At 40.0% G+C, this 27,426-nt stretch overlaps 2 protein-coding genes and 1 non-coding gene across 12 annotated transcripts in view; 1 reads left to right on the forward strand and 2 right to left on the reverse strand.

The window, feature by feature from the left end:
* SLC10A6 (solute carrier family 10 member 6) overlaps positions 1-9,455 on the forward strand; it is a 76,327-nt gene extending 66,872 nt beyond the window's left edge. For all 3 annotated transcript variants that reach the window (XM_045166268.1, XM_006055373.4, XM_044945680.2), the window contains 3 exons: positions 5,955-6,112; positions 7,400-7,610; positions 7,866-9,455. In XM_045166268.1, coding sequence (XP_045022203.1) covers positions 5,955-6,112; positions 7,400-7,610; positions 7,866-7,875 — 379 coding nt within the window. In that variant the 3' untranslated portion in view covers positions 7,876-9,455. The remainder of the gene's footprint in view (positions 1-5,954; positions 6,113-7,399; positions 7,611-7,865) is intronic.
* A 7,245-nt stretch (positions 9,456-16,700) lies between these two features.
* Positions 16,701-27,426, reverse strand: part of PTPN13 (protein tyrosine phosphatase non-receptor type 13) — a 224,768-nt gene continuing 214,042 nt past the window's right edge. For all 8 annotated transcript variants that reach the window (XM_006055370.4, XM_025289753.3, XM_006055369.4 and 5 more), the window contains 6 exons: positions 25,809-25,957; positions 25,079-25,169; positions 22,581-22,918; positions 20,435-20,650; positions 19,226-19,288; positions 16,701-17,364 (listed from right to left, as the gene is read on the reverse strand). In XM_006055370.4, the coding sequence (XP_006055432.2) occupies positions 17,269-17,364; positions 19,226-19,288; positions 20,435-20,650; positions 22,581-22,918; positions 25,079-25,169; positions 25,809-25,957 (953 nt within the window). In that variant the 3' untranslated portion in view covers positions 16,701-17,268. The remainder of the gene's footprint in view (positions 17,365-19,225; positions 19,289-20,434; positions 20,651-22,580; positions 22,919-25,078; positions 25,170-25,808; positions 25,958-27,426) is intronic.
* LOC112586329 lies at positions 23,814-23,917 on the reverse strand. The gene has a single exon (XR_003110789.1). It is a non-coding gene; the product is annotated as a U6 spliceosomal RNA (small nuclear RNA).

The raw sequence follows: 27,426 nt of genomic DNA on the forward strand, positions 1-27,426 counted from the left end.
AAGGTCTTGTAGGTCTTCAAAGAACTCTTCAACTTCAGCTTCTTCAGCGATACTGCTCGGGGCATAGACTTGGATTACCATGATACTGAATGGTTTGCCTTAGAAACGAACCGAGATCATTCTGTTGTTTTTGAGATTGCATCCAAGTACTGCATTTCAGACTCTTTTGTTGACCATGATGGCTACTCCATTTCTTCTAAGGGATTCCTGCCCGCAGTAGTAGATATAATGGTCATCTGAGTTAAATTCACCCATTCCAGCCCATCTTAGTTCACTGATTCCTAGAATGTCGATGTTCACTCTTGTCATCTCCTGTTTGACTACTTCCAATTTGCTTTGATTCATGGACCTGACATTCCAGGTTCCTAATGCAATATTTCTCTTTACAGCATCAAATCTTGCTTCTATCACCAGTCCCATCCACAAGTGGGATGTCATTCCAATGATTATTCAGGGTTGTCTCCTTTAGGATTGACTGGTTTGATCACCTTGCTGTCCAAGGGACTCTCAAGGGTCTTCTCCAGCACCACAGTTTGAAAGCATCAGTTCTTCGGTGCTCAATCTTCTTTATGGTCCAACTATCACATCCATACACAACTACTGGAAAAACCATAGCCTTGACTATATGGACCTTTGTTGGCAAAGTCATGTCTCTGATTTTTAATATGCTGTCTAAGTTTGACATCACTTTCCTTCCAAGGAGCAAGCATCTTTTAATTTCGTGCCTGCAGTTACTGTCCACAGTGATTTTGGAGCCAAAGAAAAGAAAATCTGTCACTTTTTCCACTTTTCCCCCTTCTATTTGCCACGAAGTAATGGGACCAGGTGCCATGCTCTTAGTTTTTTGAATGTTGAGTTTTAAGCCGGCTTTTTCACTCTCCTCTTTCACCCTCATCAAGAAATCTCAGTTCCTCTTTACTTTTTGCCATTAGAGTGGTATCATTTGCATATCTGAAGTTGTTGAAATTTCTCCTGGCAATCATGATTCCAGCTTGTGATTCATCCAGTCAGGCATTTCACATGATGTACTCTGCATATAAGTTAAATAAGCAGGGTGACAATATACAGCCTTGTCATACTCCTTTCCCAACTTTGAACCATTTCATTATTCCATATCTGGTCCTAACTGTTGCTTCTTGACCTACATACAGGTTTCTCAGGAGGCAGGTAAAGTGGTCTGGTATTCCCATCTCTTAAAGAATTTTCCAGTTGGTTGTGATCCACACAGTCAAAAGTTTTAGTATAGTCAGTGAAACAGAAGTAGACATTTTTTTTTCTGGAATTCTCTTGCTTTTTCTGTGATCCAGTGAATGTTGGCAAATTGATCTTTGGCTCCTCTGCCTTTTCTGAATCCAGCTTGTACGCCTGGAAGTTCTTGATTCATATACTACTGAAGCTGAGCTTGAAGGATTTTGAACATAACCTTTCTAGCATGTGAAATGAGTGCAGTTGTATGGTTTGAACATTCTTTGGCATTGTCTTTCTTTGGGATTGGAATGAAAACTAACCCAGTGGCCACTGCTGAGTTTTCCAAATTTGCTCACATAAAGTGCAGCACTTTAACAGCATCATCTTTTAGGATTTTAAATGGCTTCAACTGGAATTCCATCACCTCCATTAGCTTTGATAGTAGCAGTGCTTCCTAAGGCCCACTTGATTTCACATTCCAGGATGTCTGGTTCTAGGTGAGTGACCATACCATTGTGGTTATCTGAGTAATTAAGATTTTTTTGTGTAGTTCTTCTGTGTATTCTTGCCCCCTCTTCTTAATCTCTTCTGCTTCTGTTAGGTCCTTACCATTTCTGGCCTTTATCATGCCCATCCTTACATGAAATAAACATTATAAAATATTACAAATGATAACACTCCATACTGTTTTGCCTGTTGATGAGATGAGCATTATCATACAGTGTTGGTGGGAACATAATTTGGCACAAACTCTCTGGAAGGCTATTTAGTCATATCAACAGCCTTATAAATATTTATAGCTATTAATTCAGTAATTTTATTTCTAGAAATCTGTCCTGAAGCTAGCAAATCAGATAAACACACAAATACTGATGTGCAAGGATATTAATTTCAGTGTTATGTGTGAATATAAAAAATAGACACAGTTTAAATATCTGACAAAAGAGAGATATTTAATTCATGACTGTGTCTATGTGAGTACTATAATTCATCCATTTTAACGCTTTTGGAAAATACTTGAAATAAGTTTAAAAAGAGCAGGAAATAGTATGCATTTTGATTCCCATTTGTAGAAGAAAATAGAAAATTTTATGCTTAGAAAAATATTGGATGAAATATACCATAGGCTAATTGGACTTCCCTGGTTGTCTAGTGGCTGGTACTCCTCACTCCCAATGCAGAGGGCCTGGGTTCAATCCCTGGGAACTAGATCCTACAAGCTGCAGCTAAAAGTTTGCATGTCACTACTAAAACTCTGTGCAGTCACATAAACAAAAATATTTTGGCTTCCCTCATGGCTCAGTCAGTAAAGAATCTGCCTACAATGCAGGAGACTGCCTGCAATGCAGGAGAAATGGGTTTTGGTCCCTGGGTCAGGAAGATCCCCTGGAGAAGGAAATGGCAACCCATTCCAGTATTCTTGCCTGGAAAATTCCATGGTCAGCTGAGCCTGGAAGGCAGGCTATAGTTCATGGGCTCTCAAAGAGTCGGACACAATTGAGTGACTAAACCACCACTATGATAAATGTTTAATTTTGAGTAGTGGGATGAAGAATAATTTTAGTTTCTTAATATTTCCTTGATATATTATCTAAAATTTTTGATGCATAATGAATATATACTACTTTTATTATTATTATTTTTTATTATTTATTTATTTATTTTTATATACTACTTTTAAAATCAGAAAAGTATTATTGAAAAATAAGCTGTGCCGTTAAATTCCCAAAGTGATGTTTGGGAATTTTTTTTTTTTTCATGTTAACTGGTACTTTGTTTACAACCTAAACATCGTTGGGGATTCCCAGGTGGTGCTAGTGGTAAAGAATCTGCCTGCCAACGCAGGAGAGGAAAGTGACATGGGTTTGATCCCTGGATTGGGAAGATTCCCTGGAGTAGGTAATGGCAACCCACTCCAGTATTCTTGCCTGGAGAATTCCATGGACAGAGGAGCCTGGCAGGCTACTGTCCATAGGCTTACAAAGAGTCAGACACAACTGAAGCAACTTAGCACAGCACAAACATTGTCAGTTTAAGAGGAAATCCACTGTGATATGTAGATCTCCTCATTTAAATTCTAGGGTTTCTTCTTTTGATCCTTAGTAAAATTGTATTCAAGAAACAGAATAGACACATATATGTATTTAAAAACATGAAGTGGGAGATTTTTAATCAGCTTTACGTTTTTGTCTACTTGGGAAACATTCAGGATGGTACCAAATACTTAGTGAGGCTCTGCCAAGTGTATCTCATTTACTTCTTGCTGCAAGTCTAAGAGGTAGATACTCTTGGTTACCCATTCTACAGATGAGCAAACCCTTTGGAGAAGTAACCTGACCAAGTTCATAGAACCAGAATGTGGCAGAGTTAAGATTTGGACCTGGGTTTTTTTTTACAAGGTCAGTATAGTCCTATCTGCAGGGGGCTGGTTCCAGGATCCCCTGAAGATACCAGACTCCAAGGGTGCTCAACTTCCTTATATAAAATAACATAGTGTTTGCGTTTAACCTATGTACATCTTCCATAGGTCTTCCCAAGTGGCTCAATGGTAAGGGATCTGCCTGCAGTACAGGAAACGCGGGTTCAATTCCTGGGTCAGGAATATCCCCTGGAGGAGGGCATGGCAACCCCCTCCAGTATTTTTGCCTGGGAAATCTCATGGACAGAGGAGCCTGGCGGGTTACAGTCCATGAGATTGCAAGACTTGGACACAACATAGTGACTGAGCATGCATGCACATCTTCCGTATACTTGTCTCTAGATTACTTATAATACCTAACACAATGTAAATGCTATATAAATAGTTGCCTGCGAGGCAAGTTCAAGTTTTGCTTTCAGAAACCTTGCAGAATTTTTCTTTTCCAAAATATTTTTGATCTGGTTGAATCCATGGGCTGACTGTCCTTAGGAACACAGACTGTTGAGTATTTGAAATATAATTGAGTCTGGAGAGAAGGATTCCTATGGCAGAGTGTAGTCAACAGTCTTGTTTTTTTCCACACTTGATAGCTTGAGAAATATCAGGACTGAGATACTGCATTTGCTTTGTGAATGGTCCAGGTGTGAGGTACAGCTGTGTAGCTTAATCATGTCAAGTTATGGACAAGGTCTCTGAAAGAACTGAGAGTAATCTGCAGAAAGCATAACAAGAAACAGCATAATTAGAAATAAAATCAGGGCCACTGAATTTGCCCTGTACTAGTGATGATAGGTTTACTCCCACATTACACACCTGGTTACCTTCACATCTCAGTCCAGTTTGCATAGCGTGCTAAGTCGCTTCCATCATGTTCGATTCTTTGCAACCCCATGGACCGCAGCCCACCAGGATCCTCTGTCCATGGGATTCTCCAGACAAGAATACTGGAGCGGGTCGCCATGCCCTTCTCCGGGGGATCTTCTGGACCCGGGGATTGAACCCTTGTCTCTAAGTCTCCTGAATTGGCAGGCAGGTTCTTTACCACTACAGCCACCTGGGAAGCCAGTGTGTGCAGAGGAGCTGCCTTATCAAATGTCTCTGTCCTCTTCTGCCATCTGTGAAAACCTCAAGACGCCCTTTGGAAATTGGAAAAGATGGAACTGCCTAACCCAGCCTCCAAGGTCCTGCCTAGGTTTTCCTTTTTTCTCCTTCCTGCTCTTCCTTCCTTCCTCCCTTCCTCTCTTCCTTTGAAAACAAATCAAACAGAAAAGTAGACAAAACTTATTACTAAACCCTTTCCCCAAAGACTTCATTGCAGACATTTGGTTTTCACATAGGACTTTTATGTTTCTTTTTTTAAAAAATAGTTTTATTTATTTGGCCATGCTGGGTCTTCATTGCCATGAGGGCTACTCTCTAGTTGTGGTGCATGGGCTTCTCAGTGCTGTGGGCTCCCTTTTGTGGAGCACAGATTCTAGGGAGAGTGGGCTTCAGCAGTTGTGACTCCTGGGCTCTAGCGTACTGGCTCAGTAGTCATGACTCCCAGGCTTAGTTGTCCCGCAGCATGTGGGATCTTCCTGACCCAGGGATCGAACCCACATCTCCTGCACTGGCAGGCAGATTCCTCACTGAGACACTGGAGAAGCCCTGTTTATTTTTAAGTGTCATTTAGGTCGCTGTTTAGTTGCTCAGTCGTGTCCGACTCTTTGCGACCCCATAGGCTGTAGCTTGCCAGGCTCCTCTGCCCATGGGATTTTGTAGGCAAGAATACTGGAGTGGGTTGCCATTTCCTTCTCCAGGGGATCTCCCCAACCTAGGGATGGAAGCTGAGTTTCCTGCATTGGCAGGCAGATTCTTTAGTTTACACTGTTTTGTCTCTGACTCAATTTTCCATTCTCACCTCCTCGTCCTTCACTTCCTACAGGCTGGCTTAGAGCATAAGCAGTGCTTACTGACCAGGCCACACTCATGCCTGTCCCCAAACAACCATTTTCCCACATTAAATGCCTCTTTCCCTTTCCATCCTTTAATCCCACCCTTCCTCTGTGAAGCCTTCTCTAAAAGTGGCATTTACGCCTCTTTTCTGAATTTCTACACCATCTCCCTGACCCGTCATCATGCTTGGTCGTGTGTTGTTTCTGTGTATCCAGGGGAAGGTTGGTAGAGCCCCATTCAAGAGGTGCTTCTTAAGAGACCGCCTACAGAGTAGGTACTCAGCAAATAATTATTGAAGCATTTTTAGTAAGCACTTTTGGTAGTCTCAGCTCATGGCTTGCACTTATTACTATATAAGAGAAGGTTTTTGTATAATCCTTATTGCTGGTGCATAAAATTTTTGTCTTGGTAGGTGCAGGACAATTTCCTTAGAAACTGGAACTCAGAATGTTCAGATGTGCTTCACCATGCTGCAGTTATCTTTCACTGCAGAGCAGCTGGTCCAGATATTTAGCTTCACATTGGCCTATGGACTTTTCCAGATGCTGGATGGGTTTCTCATGGTTGCTGGTACGTAAAGCCCCCAGTGCGTAGGCTTGACTGAAAATTGTTCACCCAGTTCACAAACTCCTTTTTCGACATGAATCTATAGGGACTGCCCTTGCGATACATTTTTAGCATGACATTTCTAGGGAACATAAAATGGATAAACAAGAGCCTGTGCCACAAATGGAAGTTTCACAGAAAAATATTAAAAAAAAAACTGTGAAAGTGATCTTATAAACCAGTATGCTTTGCAAAAAACAATGCACTCTTCAGAACTGTCCATGAGCAATGATTTAATCTCAAAAATGACATTTATGTTTTATTAAGAAATATTCCAAATGTTATTTCACAGTACTTCTGTGACTAAGAATTGTGCTGAATGGCTGTGAAATACAATGCATACACATACATTTTAAAAAACATACATTTATATGTCCTTGGGCTTCTCTGATGGCTCAGGCAGTAAAGAATCTGCCTGCAATGTGGGAAACCTGGGTTTGATCCCTGGGTTGAGAAGATCCTCTGGAGGAAGGCATGGCAACCCACTCCAATATTCTTGCCTGGAGAATCCCATGGACAGAGGAGTGTGGCAGGCTACAGTCCAGAGGTCGCAGAGTCGGACATGACTGAGCAACTAAGCACAGCACAGCAGATATGCGCTTACCCATCCCTATCATTATTCAGGTTCACAGAAGTTAAATTTAAAATATGTAGACTGATAGATTAATCTTAGCCATTGTGAATTTATTGTTGTCACAGAACAGATTCGACTAAGCCTCAATGATTACTCATAAAACTGATTATATACTGATTACTGACAGAACAATCAGTATAAGGAACACCAGGGTTTAATTTTCCCACAAGATATATTCTAGAAGAGTAAAACCCTGGTCTTAGATCCAAATTTTAATACCTTCTCATGGTGAGACTGTTTCTGAAGGAATATGCTTGGTCCATTCCCAGTCACAAAAGTACCAGGGGAGCACCTGATCCATAGTAAGCAATCCACAGGAGTTGCTGATTGAATGAATGAATGACTGGATGAACGGATGGATAGATGGATGTATGGATGAGTTGTCAGCAATCTGATGAGTGTCTCAATCACAGAAGGTTCATTCCAGACAGAAATAGCCATCCTGATACACTGAATTATTTTGTTCTAGTTTTCTCTTCTTCCTATTTTTCCCCATGTGTTTATACATACGTGATCCAAAGCAAACAAACCCCCCGAGTTTTGACCCATGTACAATGTTACCAAATTATAGTCTTTGCCAAAGTGATTTTTAAGTACTGGTGTGTTTTAACATTTAGCATATAAGATGTACAAGAGGAGATTGAAGAACAAACATGGAAACGAGAAGCCCAGTTGTCAAGAAGCCCGCCATAGGAAGAAATCCACTTCTCCCAGAGAGACCACTGCTTTCTTGGAGGTGAATGAAGAAGCCACTCTAAGTCCTGGGCCGTCGGGACCCATGGATCTCCACGGTGCTCCCACGCCAACTGGTGACATCGCACGTGCCAAGTAGGGGCTTGTTGGTTTGACTACACCTTGCCTCCCTGAGCGGCCAGTAGAGAGCGCAGAGCTGATGAATGAATCTTGTTGGCGGGGCTTATGGGAATGTTTGTGTGTGATGTTAACATATGTATATTTTTGTGTGGATTGTGAGTTGTCATAGGATCCCCTTGGAGAATATGTTCTGCCTATTTCTGGTTCTTCCTTTGGGGGTTTACACAAAATGTTTACTAGTTGCTATGTGTGTTCTTGTCTCCCGTACAGTGAAGAGTGATCCCCATCGTTACATGAAGTCGTCAAGCTGTGAATTTTAATCCCACAAGTTAAGCCTCTGGGTAGAAATGTCACCTCACACTGCAGGGCAAGGACCGAGGCTGGACCCACTTGACTCCTTGACTTTGGGCAGGTGCTTTGGGGTGGTGGGGAGAAAGCACATAGCTCTTATAAAAATGGGGTCTTTTCTCAAATGATGACTGTTTTTTAAGGGCTTGAAAATCTTAGATTTATAGATGTAATACGAGCGATTACATTACATTCCCTAGAGGGAATCTAATGAACCCTTGAGAGTAATATTTTTACTCCCTAGAGACAGGCACATGTTTATTCTCCTAATATATAGATGTATGAGTTATATAATTTAAAAAGTGCATTCCATGTATACTGTTTCATAAATCACTAAATGATTAATCATTAACTCAACGGACATGAGTTTGAGCAAACTCCAGGAGACGGTGAAGGACAGGGGAGCCGGGGTGCTGCAGTCCATGGGATTGCAGAGTTGGACACGACTTAGCGACTGAACAACAAAACCCAACAATATATTACAGAGGATCTTTACATGTCGGTCTGTGTTGACCTACCTCATTCTTTAGAACAGTGGCTTCATAGAAGTATTCCAGTGTATGGAAGGATTGTAATTTATTTCACCATTTCTTATTCAAGGACATTTAGCTAGCTGTCAGCTTCTTGGTATTACGGCGCTATCACAAACACCCGTGCCTCCATGCCAGTATCTCTGTAGGATCCTTTTCTAGACTTGAATTGCCAGGCTGATTGCATATTAAAATGCTGGGCAGAGAGCTCTCTGGCAACGTGGTACCAGCAGTGCCTGAGAATGTCTGGTTTCCCACAGCCACATTCATCTTAAGGACGATTGTTCTGCTTTGTGAAAATATCTCATTTAAAACTGCATAGTTAAAATCGAGTGAAGCATTTTTCATGAGTGCGTGTTCATGTCCTTTGCCCGCTTTTCTATTATATTTCTTCCTTTTTGACTGATAAATTTGAACACATGGTGGACAGTGACTCTCTGCTCTGTTTTGTCAATATTTTACTGCTCTTTGTCTCTTAGTTTTGTATAATGTCTTTTGCTGTATGGAAGTTTCACATGTTCAGCTTTATTAGTCTTTCAAAATTGTTTTTTGACCTTAAGATAGATATATCAAATGTTAGAATATTTATATCTTTGTGTGGATCATGAATTGTAAAAGGACCTGTTTTTCATGAATGTATGTGGCCCCTTTTCAGGGAGTTCTTTTTGGGGTCAACATATTTACTAGCTGCCGAATATACTGTCTGGCAGTAGATAAAACCCATCCTTCTCCTCTAACATTATTAAAAATATTTCCTATATTTTCTATTACTTTGATCAACTAAATATGTACATATTTATTTTGAATTTTTCTAGGCTATGTTAAAAGTCTATTTAATTGTCCTAACATTATATACTGAATCAGTCATCTTTTCTCTACTGATATGAAATGCCACTTGTATAACTTTCTATTACTGTGTTTTATTGGGCTCTGTTTGGTTCCATTTTTAAATTATTTGTAAATTGTGAAATGTGTAAAAGCATATTGTCTGAGATTAGTGCTTTACAATTTTATTTTATAACTATACCCAAGAACTTATAGGTTTTATATATAATGTCAATGGTTATTACGGTATTTTCCCAATTAAGGTCATCTTCATGGTAGTACAGAAAGAGACATATTAGGTATCAAAAGTATATTTATATGGAAAGGAAGTTCACACATGTGTGACATGATTGTTAATTCTCAACTGCTGCAGTTAACATAGTAGAATTGGATGTTCAGAGATCCCCAGTTCCAAAATGAGCATTACCATGAGTTTGAAAGGATCCAAAAGGAAGGGGTTAAATCATTTGTCTACATAGGCACCTAACAGAAAATGGTAAATTCCCATGTTCCATTCTCAAAGTATTAACTGCATGATCAGTGTTTACCACCATCAGGACAGGTCTGGAGACAAGTACACCAAAAGCCATCCTTTAAGACAGAAACAACAGAAATCAACGTAAGGGTTTGAAAGTAGTCACACTGGAAGATTGCCGTCTCCAGAGATGGTATGTAAACACGTCATTGAGAGCAAACAGAAATAGTCAAGTTGAGACTTCCCTGGTGGTCCAGCGGCTAAGACTGTGCTCCCAATGCAGGAGGCTGGGGGTTTGATCTCTGGTCGGGGAACTAGATTCCACATGTTGCAGCTAAGAGCTTGCACGTGGCAACTGAAAGATCCTGCGTGCTGCAACTAAGATCGACACGGCCAAATAAATAAATATGAAAAAAAAAAAAAAAAGGTTGTCCAAGAGGTCAGGCATTATCTTTAAAAAAAAATGTAACTAAACAAAAGCTCTAACTGAATAAATTGTATTCTAACTGATCTAAATAATCACGTGTTCATAAAAGCAGGGCCCCTATGAAGTTCAGAAGTGGGGAGTGCAGAGGAATGTTAAGCAGAATGAGTCAGCTCTGTGTCTGGAAAAGACCCAGGTGGGCAGCTGAGACAGCAGAGTGTAGTGGGAAGAACCTGGGCTTTACCAGGGCTATTTGTTGTAACACACTTAAAGAGCTAGAACGGGTTGTCGTCAGGCAGTCCTTGAATTGAATCCCAGCTGTTATTTGGACAATCTTGAGCAAGGTTCAGTCTCCCTTCTTAAAAAGGATGTTATCCTGCCCACCAGTGGGTTGGAATCACCCCTGGGACCGCCTGGGGTCTGCAGCGGGCTGCCCTGAGACCCTGACCAGTCTACCACTGGGTTGGCACTGGCTGACCTCCTTTGGCTGTGCAGTCAACTACACTGGGACCCAATGGTGCCGACCATGGGCCTGAAGCCACTGCACTAGGCAGGGCCTGGCAGGAGCAGGGCCAGGACTAGCCTTGCCCAACAATGTGCCCACTGCAGTCAGCCCTGTCATTAAAAAAAAAAAAGGGGGCCCATGCAGCCAACATAAGGTGAATGCCTAAAGCATGTAGCTCTGGTGACCAGAGGGAGTGTACTGCTGAGGCCCATAATGTGTCTTCTACATAAGGCAGTTTTTTAAGATTGGGAAACATAACCTACCTACATAATGCAAATGAGAGAATTAAGTCAATGAAAAGACAGAAGAATATGTTCCAGATGAGGAACAAGACCAAAATCTCAGAAAAACCAAGTGGAGATAAGCAATTTACCCAACAGAGTTTAAAGTAATGATCATAAAGATGCAAAACAAATTCAAGAGAAAAATGGATGGGGACTTCCCTGGTGGTTCAGTGGCTAAGACGCCGTACTCCTGTGCTCTCAATGCAGGGGGCCTGGGTTCAATCCCTGGCAGAGAACTGGATCCCACATGCTGTAACGAAAGATTTCACATGCCTCAATGAATAGCAAAGACCCCACATATTGAAACTAAGACCCGGCACAGCCAAATAAATAAATATTAAAAAAAAAACCAAGAAAAATGGATGAACACGGTGATAAGTTTAACAGAGAGCTAGAAAATATAAAGAACCAAACAGAGCTGAAGACTACAATAAAAGAAATAAACATATACACTAGAAGGAATCAACAGTAGATTAGATGATATGGAGCAGTGGATCAGTGCTAGAAGACAGCAGAGGAAATCACTCAAGCTGAAAAAAACCAAAAATCAGTTTAAGAGACTTCCAGAACAACATCAAGGATACTAACATTTACAGTTTAGGGGTCACAGAAGGAGGAGAGAGAGAAAGGGGCAGAGAACATACCTGAAGGCATAATAGCTGAATATTTCCCTAATCTGGGAAAAGAAACAGACATTCAGGTCCAGCAACCACAGAGTCCCAAACAAGATAAATCTACTAAAGAGAACCACATTAAGACACATTGTAATTAAAATGGCAAAAATTAAAGATAAACTGAGAATTTAAAAGAAGCAAGGGAAAAGCACCTAGTTATGTACAAGGAAATTCCTATAAGATTATCAGCTGACTTTTTAGTAGATTGCAGGCCAGATGGGAGTAGCATGATATATTCAAAGTGACGGAAAAAAATGTACACCAAGAGTACCCTATCCAACAAGGCTATCATTCGGGTTTGAAGGAGAGAGAAAGAATTTTACAGAGAAGCAAAAGCTAAGAGAGTTCAGCACAACTAAATCAACTGTTTAAGAAACGTTAAAGAGATGTCTCTAAGTGGAAAAGAAAAGGCCAACAGTAGAAGTATGAAAATTGTGAAAGAAGTCTCATTGGTAAAGACAAGTATATATAAAGGTAGTAGATCAAACACGTGCAAAGCTAGCAGGAAAGGTAAAAGACAAAAGTAGTAAAATCATCTATATCTAAAATGATTGGTTAAGGATACACAAAACAAAACGACGTAAAATATGTCAAACACATGAAATGTGGGGAGAGGGAACAAAAATGCAGGGTTGTTACCAATGCAGTTGAACTTAAGAAATCAACTTAAATATACACACACAAAAGAGAAAGGAGTCCAAACACAACACTACAGATAATCATCAAATCGTAAGGGAGGAGAGCAAAAGATGAAGGAACGGGACTTCCTTGGCGGGATTATGCCAGTGGTTAAGACCCCACACTTTCACTGCAGGGGGACACGGTTCAATGACTGGGGAACTAGGAGTCCACATTTGCACAGCACAGTAAAAACAAACAAACAAACAAAATGGAGCTTCAAAACAACCAGAAAACAATGAACAAAATGCCAATAAGTATATACCTATTACTAATTACCACAAAGTGACTAAATGGATAAAAAAAAAAGACACACATATATGCTGCCTACAAGAGCCTCACTTCAGATCTAAAGACATACATAGACTGAAAGTGAGAGGTGGAAAACAACAGAAAGCTGGGGCACCAGTACTTATATCAAACAGGACAGACTTTAAAACAAAGATTGTAACAAGAGAAGGGCATTACATAATGGTTACATAAGATATCAATCCAACATAAAGATATAACAATTGTAAATATATATGCACCCAGTATAGTGGCAGAAAGTGAAGAGGAACTAAGAAACTCTTGAGGGTGAAAGAGAAGAGTGAAAAAGTTGGCTTAAAACTCAGCATTCTAAAAACTAAGATCATGGTAGCTGGTCCCATCACTTCATGGCAAAGAGAAGGGGAAAAAGTGGAAACAGTAACAGATCTTATTTTCTTGGGCTCCAAAATTACTGCAGACAGTGACTGCAGCCATGAAATTAAAAGACGCTTGCTCCTTGGAAGAAAAGCTATGACAAACCTAGACAGCATATTAAAAAGCAGAGACATTACTTTGCTGACAAAGGTCCGTTTAGTCAAAGCTATGGTTTTTCCAGTAGTCATGTATGGATGTGAGAGTTGGACCATAAAGAAGGGTGAATGCCAGAGAATTGATGCTTTCAAATTGTGGTGCTGGAGATGACTCTTCAAGAGTCCCTTGGACTGCAAGGAGATCAAACCAGACAATCCTCAAGTAGGTCAACCCTGAATATTCATTGGAAGGACTGATGCTGAAGCTGAAGCTTTAATACTTTGGCCACCTGATGTGAACAGCTGACTCTCTGGAAAAGACCCTGATGCTGGGGAAGACTGAAGGCAAAAGGGGAAAGGGAGGCAGAGGATGAAATGGTTAGATAGCATCACCAACTCAATGGACATGAACCTGAGCAAACTCTGGGAGATAGTGAAGGATAGAGAAGCTGGATAGGCATGCTGCACTTCATGGTGTCACAAAGGGTCAGATACAACTTAGTGACTGAACAACAACAAATAAGACCCGAAATCATAAAGCTTCTAGAAGAAAACATAGGTGGTATGTTTTTTGACACTGGTCTTAGCAGTAATGTTTCGGATATGTCTCCTCAGGCAAGGGAAACAAAACCAAAAATACACAAATGGGACTACATCTGCCATTACCACACTGTAGAATCAAGCCCGGCAACTGTCTACTTCTGAACTTATTTTCTTAAAGAAACCTCTAAATTGTGTAAGCCTGTTGATTTAGTTTTTGGTTGTTTGCAGTCAAGTGCAACTCCAAATTGATATATTAAAGTTTAAATTGACTTTAAAATATTATGCAGGTCAATGCATAATTTGTTATATTTATCTCAACCATAACAAAGTACCTTGAATTATGTAAAATGGAAACACATTCTTTCACTATCAAGATATCTGACTGAAGAGCAGCTTTTGTGAGTTGTTAATTTCTTGGATGTATCACACTGCATTTAGATAACTAGACATTTTAAAACCAAGAGATCTAACAGGCAATCTGGAACCACAGATGTGAACACCTGACCTTTTCTCAATAACCATTTCTCTCCTTTTTATCTTGATACAGAAATACTTCTACTAATACATATAGCAAACCTGGGGACAAAAGTGATGTATCCAGTCTTACAGTGCTCAGGACCATACTAAGATATATCTTTTAGAATATGCAACTTCAGTGCAGTTTTATAGATGGATTCCATCACTACTTGTGCTTCTCCTTCTTTTGTGTAGAGTTGTCTTGTCACTGGGATCAGCTGCTTAGCCAACTCACTTCCCAGCTTCTCTGTGCTCAGGGACACTGACCAGTTCTTGCTGATAGAATGAGTGCCAGTCATGTGCTTTGCTTCCAGGCTGCCCAGCTTGAAAGATCCCCCATAGTCTTTCCCCCTTTTCTGGCTGGGGGTATGGAGATGATTCTCACGATGACCTTGGAAACTGTGTTGATTATAGAAACTCCATCAGCCCGGGCTCCTACCAGCTGGAGGGAGAAGAGGTAGCCTGCCGAGCTCTTCACCTACCCAGAACTCTTAGAGAAACTTCTGTTGTGTTTGAGCCATTCTGTTTGGCTGTGCGTGTTTTAGTACTTAGCTGTCTAACGTGCGTTAGGAGCCGAGGTGTATTTATTCATCCGTTTGCTGAGTGCCTCCATGTGCCACCCTAGCTCTGTGGCCTCAGCGTGCTTCCTAACCAGTGCGGCCCTGGCCAAAGGCTCCCCGCACTCTGGTAGTGGAGCCACGTTCCAGGTGAGGGCAGCAACATGTTTACTGTAATGAAGTTTCCATTCAGGGTCCGTAAAGCGAAACTCACATTTTCTTCCCCCAGTTTGCATTTCCTAGCTACGTTCTTTCCAGAAAAAGCATCTTCTCCAGCTTGCCCCCGCCCACCTCTGTGGCTTCGGATGGGAGCTAATCACCTCCAGCTGTACTGGCTCCCGAGCCCCGCTGGCCTCATTTCCTGTGCTTATGACAGGAAAACAAAGTCTCACCGTTCCAGCCCACTCAGGAGTCTCCAAATAGCTTTTAAAGCAACAGAACCCCCATCCCACCCCCCTCTAAATCTTTCACTACAACCCAATCTGTAGAAACTGTTCTGATGGAAGTGGGAGTGATGGTGATGAAGTATGCTTCTCTTGCGAGATTCAGAGCTACTTCTGAAAAGTGAAGTGAACTGAAAGTGTTCACTTTCAGGACTCTCTGTGACCCCACGGACTGCAGCTCACCAGGCTCCACTGTCCATGGGATTCTCCAGGGAAGAATACTGGAGTGGGTTGCATTCCCTTCTCCAGGGGATCTTCCGGATCCAGGGCTCGAACCTGGATCTCCTGCATTGCAGGCAGATTCTTTACCGTCTGAGTCACCAGGGTAGTTCTGCCACTTCTGAGATAGGACTCAAACCTGCTGCCTGGTGAGGAGTCAGCCACATCCCTGTGGACTTTTGTGCATTTCCTGATGTTGTCCTCTGGAGAAGGCAATGGCACCCCACTCCAGTACTCTTGCCTGGAGAATCCCATGGACAGAGGAGCCTGGTAAGCTGCGGTCCATGGGGTCGCTAAGAGTCAGACATGACTGAGCGACTTCACTTTCACTTTCATGCATTGGAGAAGGAAATGGCAACCCACTCCAGTGTTCTTGCCTGGAGAATCCCAGGGACGGGGGAGCCTGGTGGGCTGCTGTCTATGGCGTCACACAGAGTTGGACACGACTGAAGCGACTTAGCAGCAGCAGCAGCTCTTCAGGAGTAGTTCCCAGGAGATCTTGGGTAAGATCAGACATTCCAGTTAATTAGTTCAGAATTGGTCAATCCTATGAGGAGGAATCAAGCAGTTTCCGGGGTCTTGGGATGGCATCAATCATGGCAGAGTGGAGGAATGCTGCCAGAACTAGAAGTTAGTGAAACACGTTTGGTACTGAGAATTGGAAGTGGGTTCTTCAAAGCCGATCTCTTTCCTTTGTGGGGCATGCTAAGTTGCTTCAGTCATGTCTGACTCTTGGTGACCCTATGGACTGTAGCCTGCCAGGCTTCTCTGTGCATGAGATTCTTCAGGCAAGAATACTGGAGTGGGTTGCTATGCTTTCCCTCCAGGGGGATCCTGCCAACTCAGGGGTCAAACCCGAGTCTCTCACGTCTCCTGCACTGGCAGGCGGGTTCTTTTCCACTAGCGCCGCCTGGGAAGCTGTTTCCTTCAGGCAGAATCAATATCAACCTCCCAGGAAGCGTGATACTGTTTTCTTTCATTAACCCTTGTCAGCGAGATATTCTGAGTTTTGCAACAACTAGGACTTGAAAATTCTGATTCAGGTATCAGTTAGGCTTATGGGGAGGAGGCAGGAAGGGAGACTGAATTTCTTAGCCACGGTCAGTCAGTACCTGAACCTCACGTCAGAGTCTGCAGATTTCCAGGGGGTCCAACAATACTCCCAGTCTCTGTGGTTGGCATGAATGGGACCAAATGGGGAGATGGGAAGTTGGAGTCCAGAAGTTGCTGCCTTCACAGGGTCCTAGGTGTTGTTAAAAAACAGCACACTGAAAATGTTCAACTTGTCTGCACACTTTTGGCTTGTTCATGTTTTAAGGTGTATTTTTATTTACAAAGTGAGCGGATGTATAACATGATGCAGTTACAAACATATTTGGTATCTCTATTTTCATGGAAAAGTATATAAATATATTACAGGAAGTTCTAGATAGTAAACATTAGAAATTGATATAGTGAACGTTTGCTACCTTTTTTTTTCTATGCCAATATTACTGTCATTTAAAGCTTAAATATTGGCTTCAAGTATCCCCTATAAAATAGCTCTAGTTTTTAAAAAAATACTGGAAAATAATTTTGCTATAAACAAGATTGGTACATGAAAAATAGACTCGATATGTCTATAATCAAATGCTGCCTTATTCATCCCTAAGATCTGCATTATTCAGTTAGTGTTAAAAAAAATCTCTGATACTTATCACAGGTTGAAGCAGCTGTAAAAATACAGCATGTCACCATTATTTACTGTTATTAAGAATGCTCCTCTAAGGTAGAGGAGAATAAGTATAATGAGGTTTTATGGACTTGCTGTCCTGTGACCTTTAAGTAGAGAGCAAAGAAATGGACAGATATCCAGAAGGCTGTTCTTCTCATGTCATTTCAGAGGCTGGGGCTGCTCTTTTTGCTCTTCTTCAGCTTGAAGACATGTCAGGACATAAAGGATGACTTGATAGCAGAAAATATATTGATCCTAGAACAAAAAAAAAAAAAAAAAAAAGGAGACAGGGAGAGCAGACTTCAGCTGTATAGTGTGAATATATGATATATAGCTTCACCAATGTTGGAAGCGATGTGTGAATAATTTTGAAAATATGGAAAAGCTGTGTTATAAGGTTGAAAGTAAAAGCAGGATACAGAATTGTGCAGTGTCATGAAAATGACAAGAAAGAGAAACCCGACTGACAAAGTGTGGAAGGAAGCAGCCTTGGGGTGGTGGGTGAGCTCTAACTGCAGTTGTTTCCGATGGGTGGGCCACCTCTATTTTTTGTGCTTTGGTGATACTCTGGTTTCTAACCCTGCACCCTCCTCCCCAAACCACGTCTTGTTCTAGCACAGCAGCTGGAGTGGTCCTTTAAGATGGGAGTTAGCTTATGTCATTCCATACTGACAATCCCGTGATGGCTCCATCTCACTCAGGGGGAAGCCCCAAGCTCTGGCCCCATCACCTCCTCTCACACCTCCCCTCCTGCTCCCTCTGCCTCAGCCACTGGTTGTGACTACTCTTGAACACAGAAGACAAACTGCTATCATAGACCTCTTCAAAGGCGGTTCTGTCCGCCTGAAAGGTTCTTTCTCCCAGACATCCGTATGACCACCTGCTTCATGTCCTTCACATCTCTGCTCAAGGGGTTACATCCTCAGTGGAACCACTCTATGTAAAGTATCACCCAACCTGCCATGACTCATCCTCTACCCAACTCTTTTTCCTTCTAAAGCACTTACCACTTTCAAATATCTTATAACTTATATCATAATTGAGTACAGTTAATGGATTTATTATCTGCCTTGCTCATCACCATCCATTAGAAGATCTTTTATTCTGGCAGAAGATCTTTGTTATTCATGTTATTCACTGACATGCCCCAAGCACCTAGAAGAGTGCCTGGCATATAGTAGGCACTTAATAAATATCTGCTGAACAAGTGAACTTCTGAGTCTAAAGAACTATTTTTTTATATGTTTTCTTTACCTAAAAAAAAAAAAAAAAAAGACTGAATAAGTCTTAATATTTAGGAGACTTAATTTGAATTTAAAAGGTATATGAAAGGAAAGGTGGCAAGTTTTAATTTTAAAAATAGTAAACTTCTGTATTTTTGGGGAGGTAGAGAAATATAAGTTAACAGATATATGGACAGAACTTCCACATCAAACAAAAAAAAAAAGAAAAGAGAGGAGGAAAAAGAGAGAGGAACAGAAGACCAGATGTATAGTGTGAATATATACTGATATATATAGCTTCACCACTATTGGAAGTGATGTTTGAGCAACTTTGAAAATATGGAAAAATCGTGTTTATAGGGTTGAATGTAAGATGCGGGATACAGAACTGTGCAATGTATTCCCCTCCCAATATAAACAAAAAGGACAGTTGAACTATGCAGAGCAGACAGACACTCTAAGTCATGTAGTCCCTGGGAAGGACCCATGTCTGCAGGTCAGTGGGTGACATAACCTACCTTTTGACTTTAGGTAAGAGAAATGAAAATGACCAAAGCAGAGGATAAACGAACTCTTTCCCAAGCTAAGAACTCCAGGCTCCCTTTATGCCTTCAAGTCAATGCTGCTGAAACCATTCCCTCTCAGGAAAATTCTGTAGCAAGAATATTACCTTCTCTCTCTTTTTTAGGTTGGAATTGAAATGCCACTAATTACATGCTATTTTGTCCCACCTCAAATTTTTGCCCCCAATGTGCCATCCTATTCTCTGTAATCTATTCATTGTTGGTATGGCATTTTCTTATTTTTTAAACTAAAAGGCAATATTGAAAAAAAGACAGCCCTAGAAATACTTTTACAAAAATCTTCATCAGAAAGTAGGAGCCGACACTCACCTCTGTCTGAACCATTCCGTGTCTCTGTAGTCTCATGCAGCGCACTAAATCGGAGATGTCGAACTGCCAAAGGAAACAGAGTCTGTATGTTATATAAAAATGATAACTGACTTTGAACCCCAAAGATTCACCAAGGAGTGGCTTATATAGATTTCTTCACCCCGATCTCCTTTCTCTTCTATCAGTCTTGAGAAAGTCTTCTAGACAAAATGAGTTGGTGAACTGACTTTGCCATCATTTGATAATTTTATTTATTATCTTTCTAAGAATTAGGATGTTTATCCTATTAGAAAATCTCCAATAGGAATTCTCTTTCCTTTGGAACAACTAATTTCTAGTGTCTCCATTAACTATTTTTCCTATATTTTGTTGCTCAGAATAAAATTCCTGATCTTCTTATATCCCCAATGGAGAAATAGACTGTTTTGTCCTACTTAAATTATCATGAGAGTGTGAAGAGCAAGATAGTATGGTTCTTGGCAAATTCTTTAAGAGATAATGATTAGTTACATATTATGTATAGTAAGATAACATTTTAAGTATGATTTATACTAATTTAGGTTTTAAGTAAGATTATACTCTTATTCGACTTCACTTTCACTTTTCACTTTCATGCACTGGAGAAGGAAATGGCAACCCACTCCAGTGTTCTTGCCTGGAGAATCCCAGGGACGGGGGAGCCTGGTGGGCTGCCATCTATGGGGTCGCACAGAGTCGGACACGACTGAAGCGACTTAGCAGCAGCAGCAGCAGCAGCAGCATACTCTTATTAACTTAGCTTATTTAGTAGTAATTTGAAAAATCAGGAGTAATTGTTTAGACAATTCAGTATCAATCTGTATAATAAAGTATGTGTTTCCCACCTATAGGTAACAATAACAATAACAAAATAATATAAACTTTCATTTCAAAGATACACTTTCTTTGGCACTTCAATATTTCTGTCTCTAAAAGTGTGATAATAACAATGAATATCCTACACAAATCTAAAGACTATACAGAGTAAAAATGCAATGCCACATAAGGGGCTTTAAATGGATGGTTAAAAAACCCCAGTAAAACAAATATAAGTTTGGAATATTATTTTCTTCTTGATTATGCCCTATGCAGTTTTGAAAGTTTACTAAATTGCAATTCTATGTAGTAAGAAAACTGTCATTCATACAAACAAATAAAAAATTGTGAGATCACAACACATCCTGTACTCACTTCAAGATCTTGACTGATTAATCCTAGAACCACATCTATGCATATTAGGGTCCCTGAACGTCCAATGCCCGCGCTGCAGTGTGTGATGATTGGGCCCGATCTGTGAACATGTCTCATGTAGGAGATAAATGTCAACAAGTCGTCTGGCTGGGAAGGTGTATCGTGGTCTGGCCAAGCAGTGAAATTCAGATGAGAAATATGTCGTACCTCTCCGGTCTGAAATTGTACAACAGAATAAGTAGATAAAGGTATACTATGTCATTTACATATAATTAATTCTTATTATTTTGTCCTTTAAAAATTTTGCCTGGGCCATTGGATTAGATCCAAATAAAAATGGAAGAGACAAAGAGACTCCATCAGACAACACATGGAGGACCTTTATAAAGGAGGCTACCAGATTGCTGAAATGGCAGAAACCCACACAACATTGTAAAGCAATTATCCTCCAATGAAAAATAAAAAAGGTTACTAGATCCATGCTTTAAATATTGGTAAAAACTACTTTTTGGAAACCCTAAAAGCAAATTCTGTTTTGTTATGAATAACAACCTTTTTTTTTAAATGACCCCTTTTCAAATTCACTCAGGTAAAAGCCACAGTCATTGCAGGGCTTAAAAGCCCTACAGATGTGGTCCGGCTTCCTCTCGCACCTAACCTCTTCCTCCTGGCCGCTGTGCTGCAGCACAGGGCCCGCTCTGGTTCTTTAAAAACACTAGGCACAGTCTAGTCTCAGGACCTTTGCACTTGCTCTTTCTGACTGAAATGCTTCCCTCCCCACAACGTCCCTGTGATGTTGACTTTCTCACGGCATCAACATCAGTATCTTCCCATTAGAAATTACTTTCCATGAGGTCAGCAATTGCCTTTGGTTGTATGGTTAATTTCTGAATCCCTAGATTCTATAACAAAGCCTAAGCTCTATAAACGTGTTGTTTAATAAGTCGTTTAGAAAATATCGAACAATTGTGCTAGCATACTGGAGTGGAAGCCTGGCATGCTGCAGTCCATGAAGTTGCAAAGAGTCGGACACGACTGAGACACTGAACTGAACTGGAGTGGACAGCGAGCAATTCCCTTCTCCAGGGGATCTTCCTGACCCAGGGATCGAACCTGGGTCTCCCACATTGCAGGCAGGTTCTTTACCATCTGAGGCACCAGGGAAGCCCCCAAGTAATGCATAGGCTGGTGTAAATGAATACAGAGATATAATCTTTGTAAAATCACAAATTAGAAATCATGAAGGAAATTCTCAGGCTCTGTTTACATGCCACCAACAACACGGAGTCAATAAGCTTTGTTTCTATGAAAATAAAATAATTCTTTAACAAAGTTAAAACTCCAGTAGGAACCTAACACATTATTCAAACCAAGTTAGCATTACTGGGTGGACAAAGGAAAAAAATGTGAGGGTGTGTGGAGGTGGGGAAACAGTAGAAGCTTAACCTCAGGTATAACCACTTATCTAATTTAAGATAATTTGTTCAGTGCTTAGGTGGAGCAATCAGAATCACCCGATTAACAAACATTTATGCTACAATTGTCCTTATATTAAAATATGTTGTCTTTGTAGGGGATTATTTTCTATGTGGAGATTTTTTTAAAAAAAGTTTTATTGAGCCTACTTAGAGGTTTGACCTTTAAAAAAAAAAAAGAGTTTCTAGCACATAGTTTCTGAGCTGTTCTGTGCTATCACACCAAGCAAAGGATGATGGTTGATTCTGTAAAAGTCCTGCATTTCCATTTTCATTTTAATACAGTATATACTGGAGGAAGGGCTTCCCTGGTGGTTTAGTGGTAAAGAATCCACCTGCCAATGCAGGACATGCGAGTTTGATCCCTGGGTTAGGAAGATCCCCCGGAGAAGGAAATGGCAACCTTCTGCAGTATTCCTGCCTGGGAAATCCCATGGACAGAGGAGTCTGGCGGGCTACAGTCCAGGGGGTTGCAAAACAGTTGGACATGATTTAGTCACTAAACAATATACTAGAGGAAACTGGCAGAATTCATGACGAGGGTCACAGTAAAGTTTCTATTAGATTAAAATTAATAGGTGGAATTAGTTCCACTGAAATGGGACTCAAATCATTAGCTTTTATTCAGAGAAAGACACTGATGTAATCATGGAAAGATTGAATGCACGCACCTGAATGTCTTCCAGGGTCATTGCCCTTACTACAAAGCCCTTCAGCTGCTGCACTCTCACGAGAGCCAGTCGAAGTCTGTTGCTGACCATGGTCGATTTGCCTAGGACGTTAGGCCAATAGCGCTGGCATTTGATTTTTTCCCCTTCTACTTCTTGGGTCATCATGGCTATCACTGTGGAGTTTTGTTCCCAAATCATCTGCCAGAAATCTCCAACAGTTGTGGGGAGAGGACCTTGGCAGGCGATGTAGACAAACTCTTCTCTCCCCACTGGTATCTTGATGAAGCTGGCGTTGATATATCCACCTTCATCTCCAAGAGGCACTCTGGTAGCGTCATCTGTGAATTTCCATCACAATACACAGTCATCTGTATCATGCATTTTTAAACAAGAGCCTCATAGACTAGATTATGAGACTTTCCTCATAAGCACAGATGAAATCACAAATGTATTTTAATAAAGGCATCTTTTCAAGGTGTAGTACAGTGAAATCATTTTGTACATTTCCCTCATGTTGCAAGTATATTTAAGATGTAACTCAGTGAGTTTCCCCCCAAGTTGGGAAACTACTAAAGTACTTATTACAAATATGATTGGCACAATTAATGCTTATCTAATTATATTCCTTTAAGTAAGCAGCCAAAATAATAAACTAATGCAATAAATAAAAAGGTAGGCTGCTTCATTCTCCAGGCATTATAAATTTTCAAAGCAGGCTTCCCAGTGAAAAGTATATATAAGCCATCTTTCTTTTTTATTTTTTATTGAAGGATAATTGCTTTACAGAATTTTGCTGTTTTATGTCAAATCTCAACCTGAATCAGCCATAGGTATACATATATCCCCTCCCCCGTGAACCTCCCTCCCCATCCCACCCCTCTAGGTCGATACAGAGCCCCTGTTTGAGTTTTCTGAGCCATACAGCAAATTCCCGTCGGCCATCTATTTTACGTATGGTGATGTAAGCTTCCATGTTCCTCTTTCCAGGCATCTCACCCCCTCCTCCCCTTTCCCCTTGTCCATAAGTCTGTTCTCTATGTCTGTTTCTCCATTGCTGCCCTGTAAATAAATGCTTCAGTACCATTTTTCTAGATTCCGTATAGATGTGTTAGAATACGGTATTTATCTTTCTCTTTCTGACTCACTTCACTCTATAATAGGTTCTAGGTTCATCCACCTCATTAGAACTGACTCAAATGTGTTCCTTTTTATGGCTGAGTAATATTCCATTAAAAAACCATGGAACGCTTCACGAATTTGCATGTCATCCTTGCGCAGGGGCCATGCTAATCTCTGCATCGTTCCAGTTTTAGTATATGTGCTGCCGAAGTAAGCACTATATAAGTCATCTTATCCAAGAGAATTAATTTGTATGTACTTATACATTGCAAGTAATTTCTACTTTAAATATTCACAAATTTAACTGGTTATTTCTGTGATTGCCAAATTATAACATTTAGTAATAGATTTCAAAATCCTCTGTCAATTGCCCTTCTATCACTTGACTTCTGTTTCTTGTTCCACAGAAGCAAATCCACTCAGTAATTCTTGATTTATGATTTATCCCATTCTGCTTTGAGATACTAGTCCAGCCATTTTTTTATTTGCCTGAAATAATCATCATGTACTTTATGGCAAACCAGGCTCTCTATTCCATTTTTATTTTATTTATTCCATTGAAAAAATCTTGTCTAAGATTCAATTCTTTTTAAAAAAAATTTTTCTTGAAATGCATTTGGTTTATATGAAATTCAACTCTTAAAGGAGGTTTTTCTAAATGAATTTTGTATCTTCTACCCTGATTGAAAAAATTCAATTGTGTTATTTTTATTGCATGTTTGTCATTATTGGTTCTGTAATTTATCTTTGATGTTATGACTTCCTGGCAAAGATAAGGTCAATGTGTCATGTGATATAATTCAATATGTCAATATATGTAAACGTGACTAGTGATTATTATAAGAAGTTGCTAGATGTTAGTATTTTAGTTATATACACATATATATATATATATTTTTAAAAAGTCACATGTTGATTCATGAAATGGGATGGGTAAAAAGGATCACCAGCTTTCCCATGTGGCATCTGAAACAATTCAAAGGACAATGCAACTTGGGAGTCCCACAGTGGCCACGTGCACATCCACAGCTGTTATGACCACAGACATTTCTCTGTGCTTAAAATGCAGAATATGTAGATCTATGACACATGAACTAAGAAATTGCTTATCCAGAAGCCATTTAATATTTTTAGAAAGACCTTAAATATTCATGAATGTCTGAAGATACATTTAAGATTCCCCTAATCAATTTTCAGAATACACAGAAACTTTTAAAAGAGTTCACACTATATATACAAATTTGTTACTGATGTAAATCTCTGGATGTATGTCTCTGTGTGTGTGCACACTTACGCGAGTGATAAACTAGCACATAAGTTTTAAACTGGTTTAAATTATAGTAAACATACATTTGATTTGAAACCAAATTGGAACTTACAGGGCAGTATATTTTTGTATCGGTTCTTCCTTCTGTTTTCCTTCGTCTGTCCAATTAGACATTGATCCAAAGGTTTTAATTCTTGAAGATTCTGTTAAGCAAAAATAGAAATAAAATTAAATTTGTTGAGATAAGCAGTAATTCATTGTAATGATTGCAAATGCTTTAAATGTGCAGGCAGCAAAACTGACTATTGATTAGGGCGAACTTTGTTTAGAAATAGTTATGTCCTGTTAATACAAATCAGCCTAAAATCCCAATACTAAATCAATAAACTGTTGCAAATGATGCATCACATCTATAATATATTAACTATGAAGTTTAGTGGATGGTTAGAATTGATACTTGGCTTTTTAAAAAAACTCTTCATCTTAACATAAGAGGATATTCTTCAAGGAGATTTATCAAGCTCCAAAATGTCTAAAGAGATTCCTTGAAATTATTCTATTAGGACTCTAATCAGAAAAATTAATTTACTGCTAGAAATGAATGGCAGCCCACTCCAGTATTCTTGCCTGGAAAATCCCATGGACAGAGGAGCCTGGCAGGGTTACAGTTCATGGGGTTGCAAAGAGTCAGACACGACTGAGTGACTGAGCATGCTAGAAATGACAAGATGGTGCTTTTATAGTTGGAGGTTGTAAAGTAGACATTTTCAAATTTTTCAAAATTTCTCTTAACCTTGCATAAAACTTCATCTGAGAAAGAACCACTGTCAGAAGCTCCTTACCTCCAGCTCCTTAGATGGGATTCCTTGATCGAGTAAACCCCGCAACATCCGAATGACTGACTTCAGCTTGGCACCAGTGTATTTCCCGGAGGGAAGCACTTTGACGATGGGGAGTGTGGTGAGTTCCTCATTTGTCAGAAAGGGATGCTCTAAAAAGAAGACACCAGTTAATTAAAAAAAAAATTCCCCCACAACTGATTTAGCCAATAAGAGAACTAATTTGAGCTTATCCTCACCTCATCTGGTTTTTACAAAAGTTGAGAGTATTGAAATTAATAAGGCAATAGAATTAACAGGTAGGCAGGTATCTACAGTCAACAAAGGGAAATCCTAGCCATAGCAAGATCTTTGTACCCAACTTTTAAGGGAACTCCTTGCTGAATGTTCAGTGTTCTTAAGGGCTCTTGACTCTCAATTACTTAAAAGTTTCTAAAGGAGTTTAAATTGCTTCTGTTTCTCTGGACTCAAATGGCACTTTTCACTTGATAAAAATGTATTTAGTCCTGTTTTTACTTTGCATTTAAATTGGCTTCCAAGCACATGGAGGAAAAATGAAGAAGGGATGCTCCAGAAATTCCTTACCAGGGAACACTGCCCTAGAAACACTGATTTCTCCTCTCTCTACCCACCCGTGGTACTGGGTGCCACTATCTCTGGCATTTTATAGTTTTCTCCATGCAAATGAAATCCTTAGGGTCTTTAGAAGTTTATCAAATAAGTGATATCAGTGTCTAAGGAAGTAGTATGTGTCAATTTAGTATCTGCACTGGCTATGGAAACTGCTGATAACAGAAGACAACTGTTATCCGGGAAAAAATGTAGGAGAGACTTCTTGCTATAGTCTGCACAAGTGTAGCTTTAATTACATCAATCAGTTGATAGGAGGATTTTGATGATGCAGCTACTATGCAAGTGACAGCAATTCCAGGCACTGCAGGGGGATACTCAAGAAGCTTAACGTCTGTCTGGAGTGAAGGCTAGTTGTGAATACAAAATACAATCATACGAAATAGCTGCAAACTTTTACAGGACTGAGTGTGAAGGCAACAGGAGCTCAGAGGCTGGAGGGATGAACCTGGGCTATAGGATTTGAGCATTTCCTTTGATACCAACAATCTACCTAAATCAAAAAAGTATTAATTCAACTTGTTTCGTTTCTTTCAACAATGACTTCAAATTACAAAACCATGCTGTTTCATTATATTAGTATAGCATTTCCTTACATGAGAAAAGAGAACTTTAGCACTAGATGGAACGTTATTGCTCTGTTAGCTCAGATTAAAACAAAGAGGCAGTAACGGGACAGACCAATTGATTTTTGCTCTTAAACACTTTCCTGTCTTCAACCCGTTCTTCCTACTTTGCTATAAATAAAATGTGCTCCTTGACTTATTCCAAGACGGCAAAATTTTGATTTTGTGTTTCTGTGTGTCTATACATCTATTTACATGTTTTATTCCAAGCCACTGACAATTTTATTCTAACAACTGTGCAAAAAATCTGGTCATAGAAATGAACGTTGATGTCTGCGTATGTGATTTAACTTTATGTACAGAACCTAATAACGTAGACCTACGGTGAAATAACATATCTATATATTCTGAAAACTGTAATTCTC

This window comes from Bubalus bubalis, chromosome 7 (assembly GCF_019923935.1).
Source record: "Bubalus bubalis isolate 160015118507 breed Murrah chromosome 7, NDDB_SH_1, whole genome shotgun sequence".
NCBI lineage: Eukaryota > Metazoa > Chordata > Mammalia > Artiodactyla > Bovidae > Bubalus > Bubalus bubalis.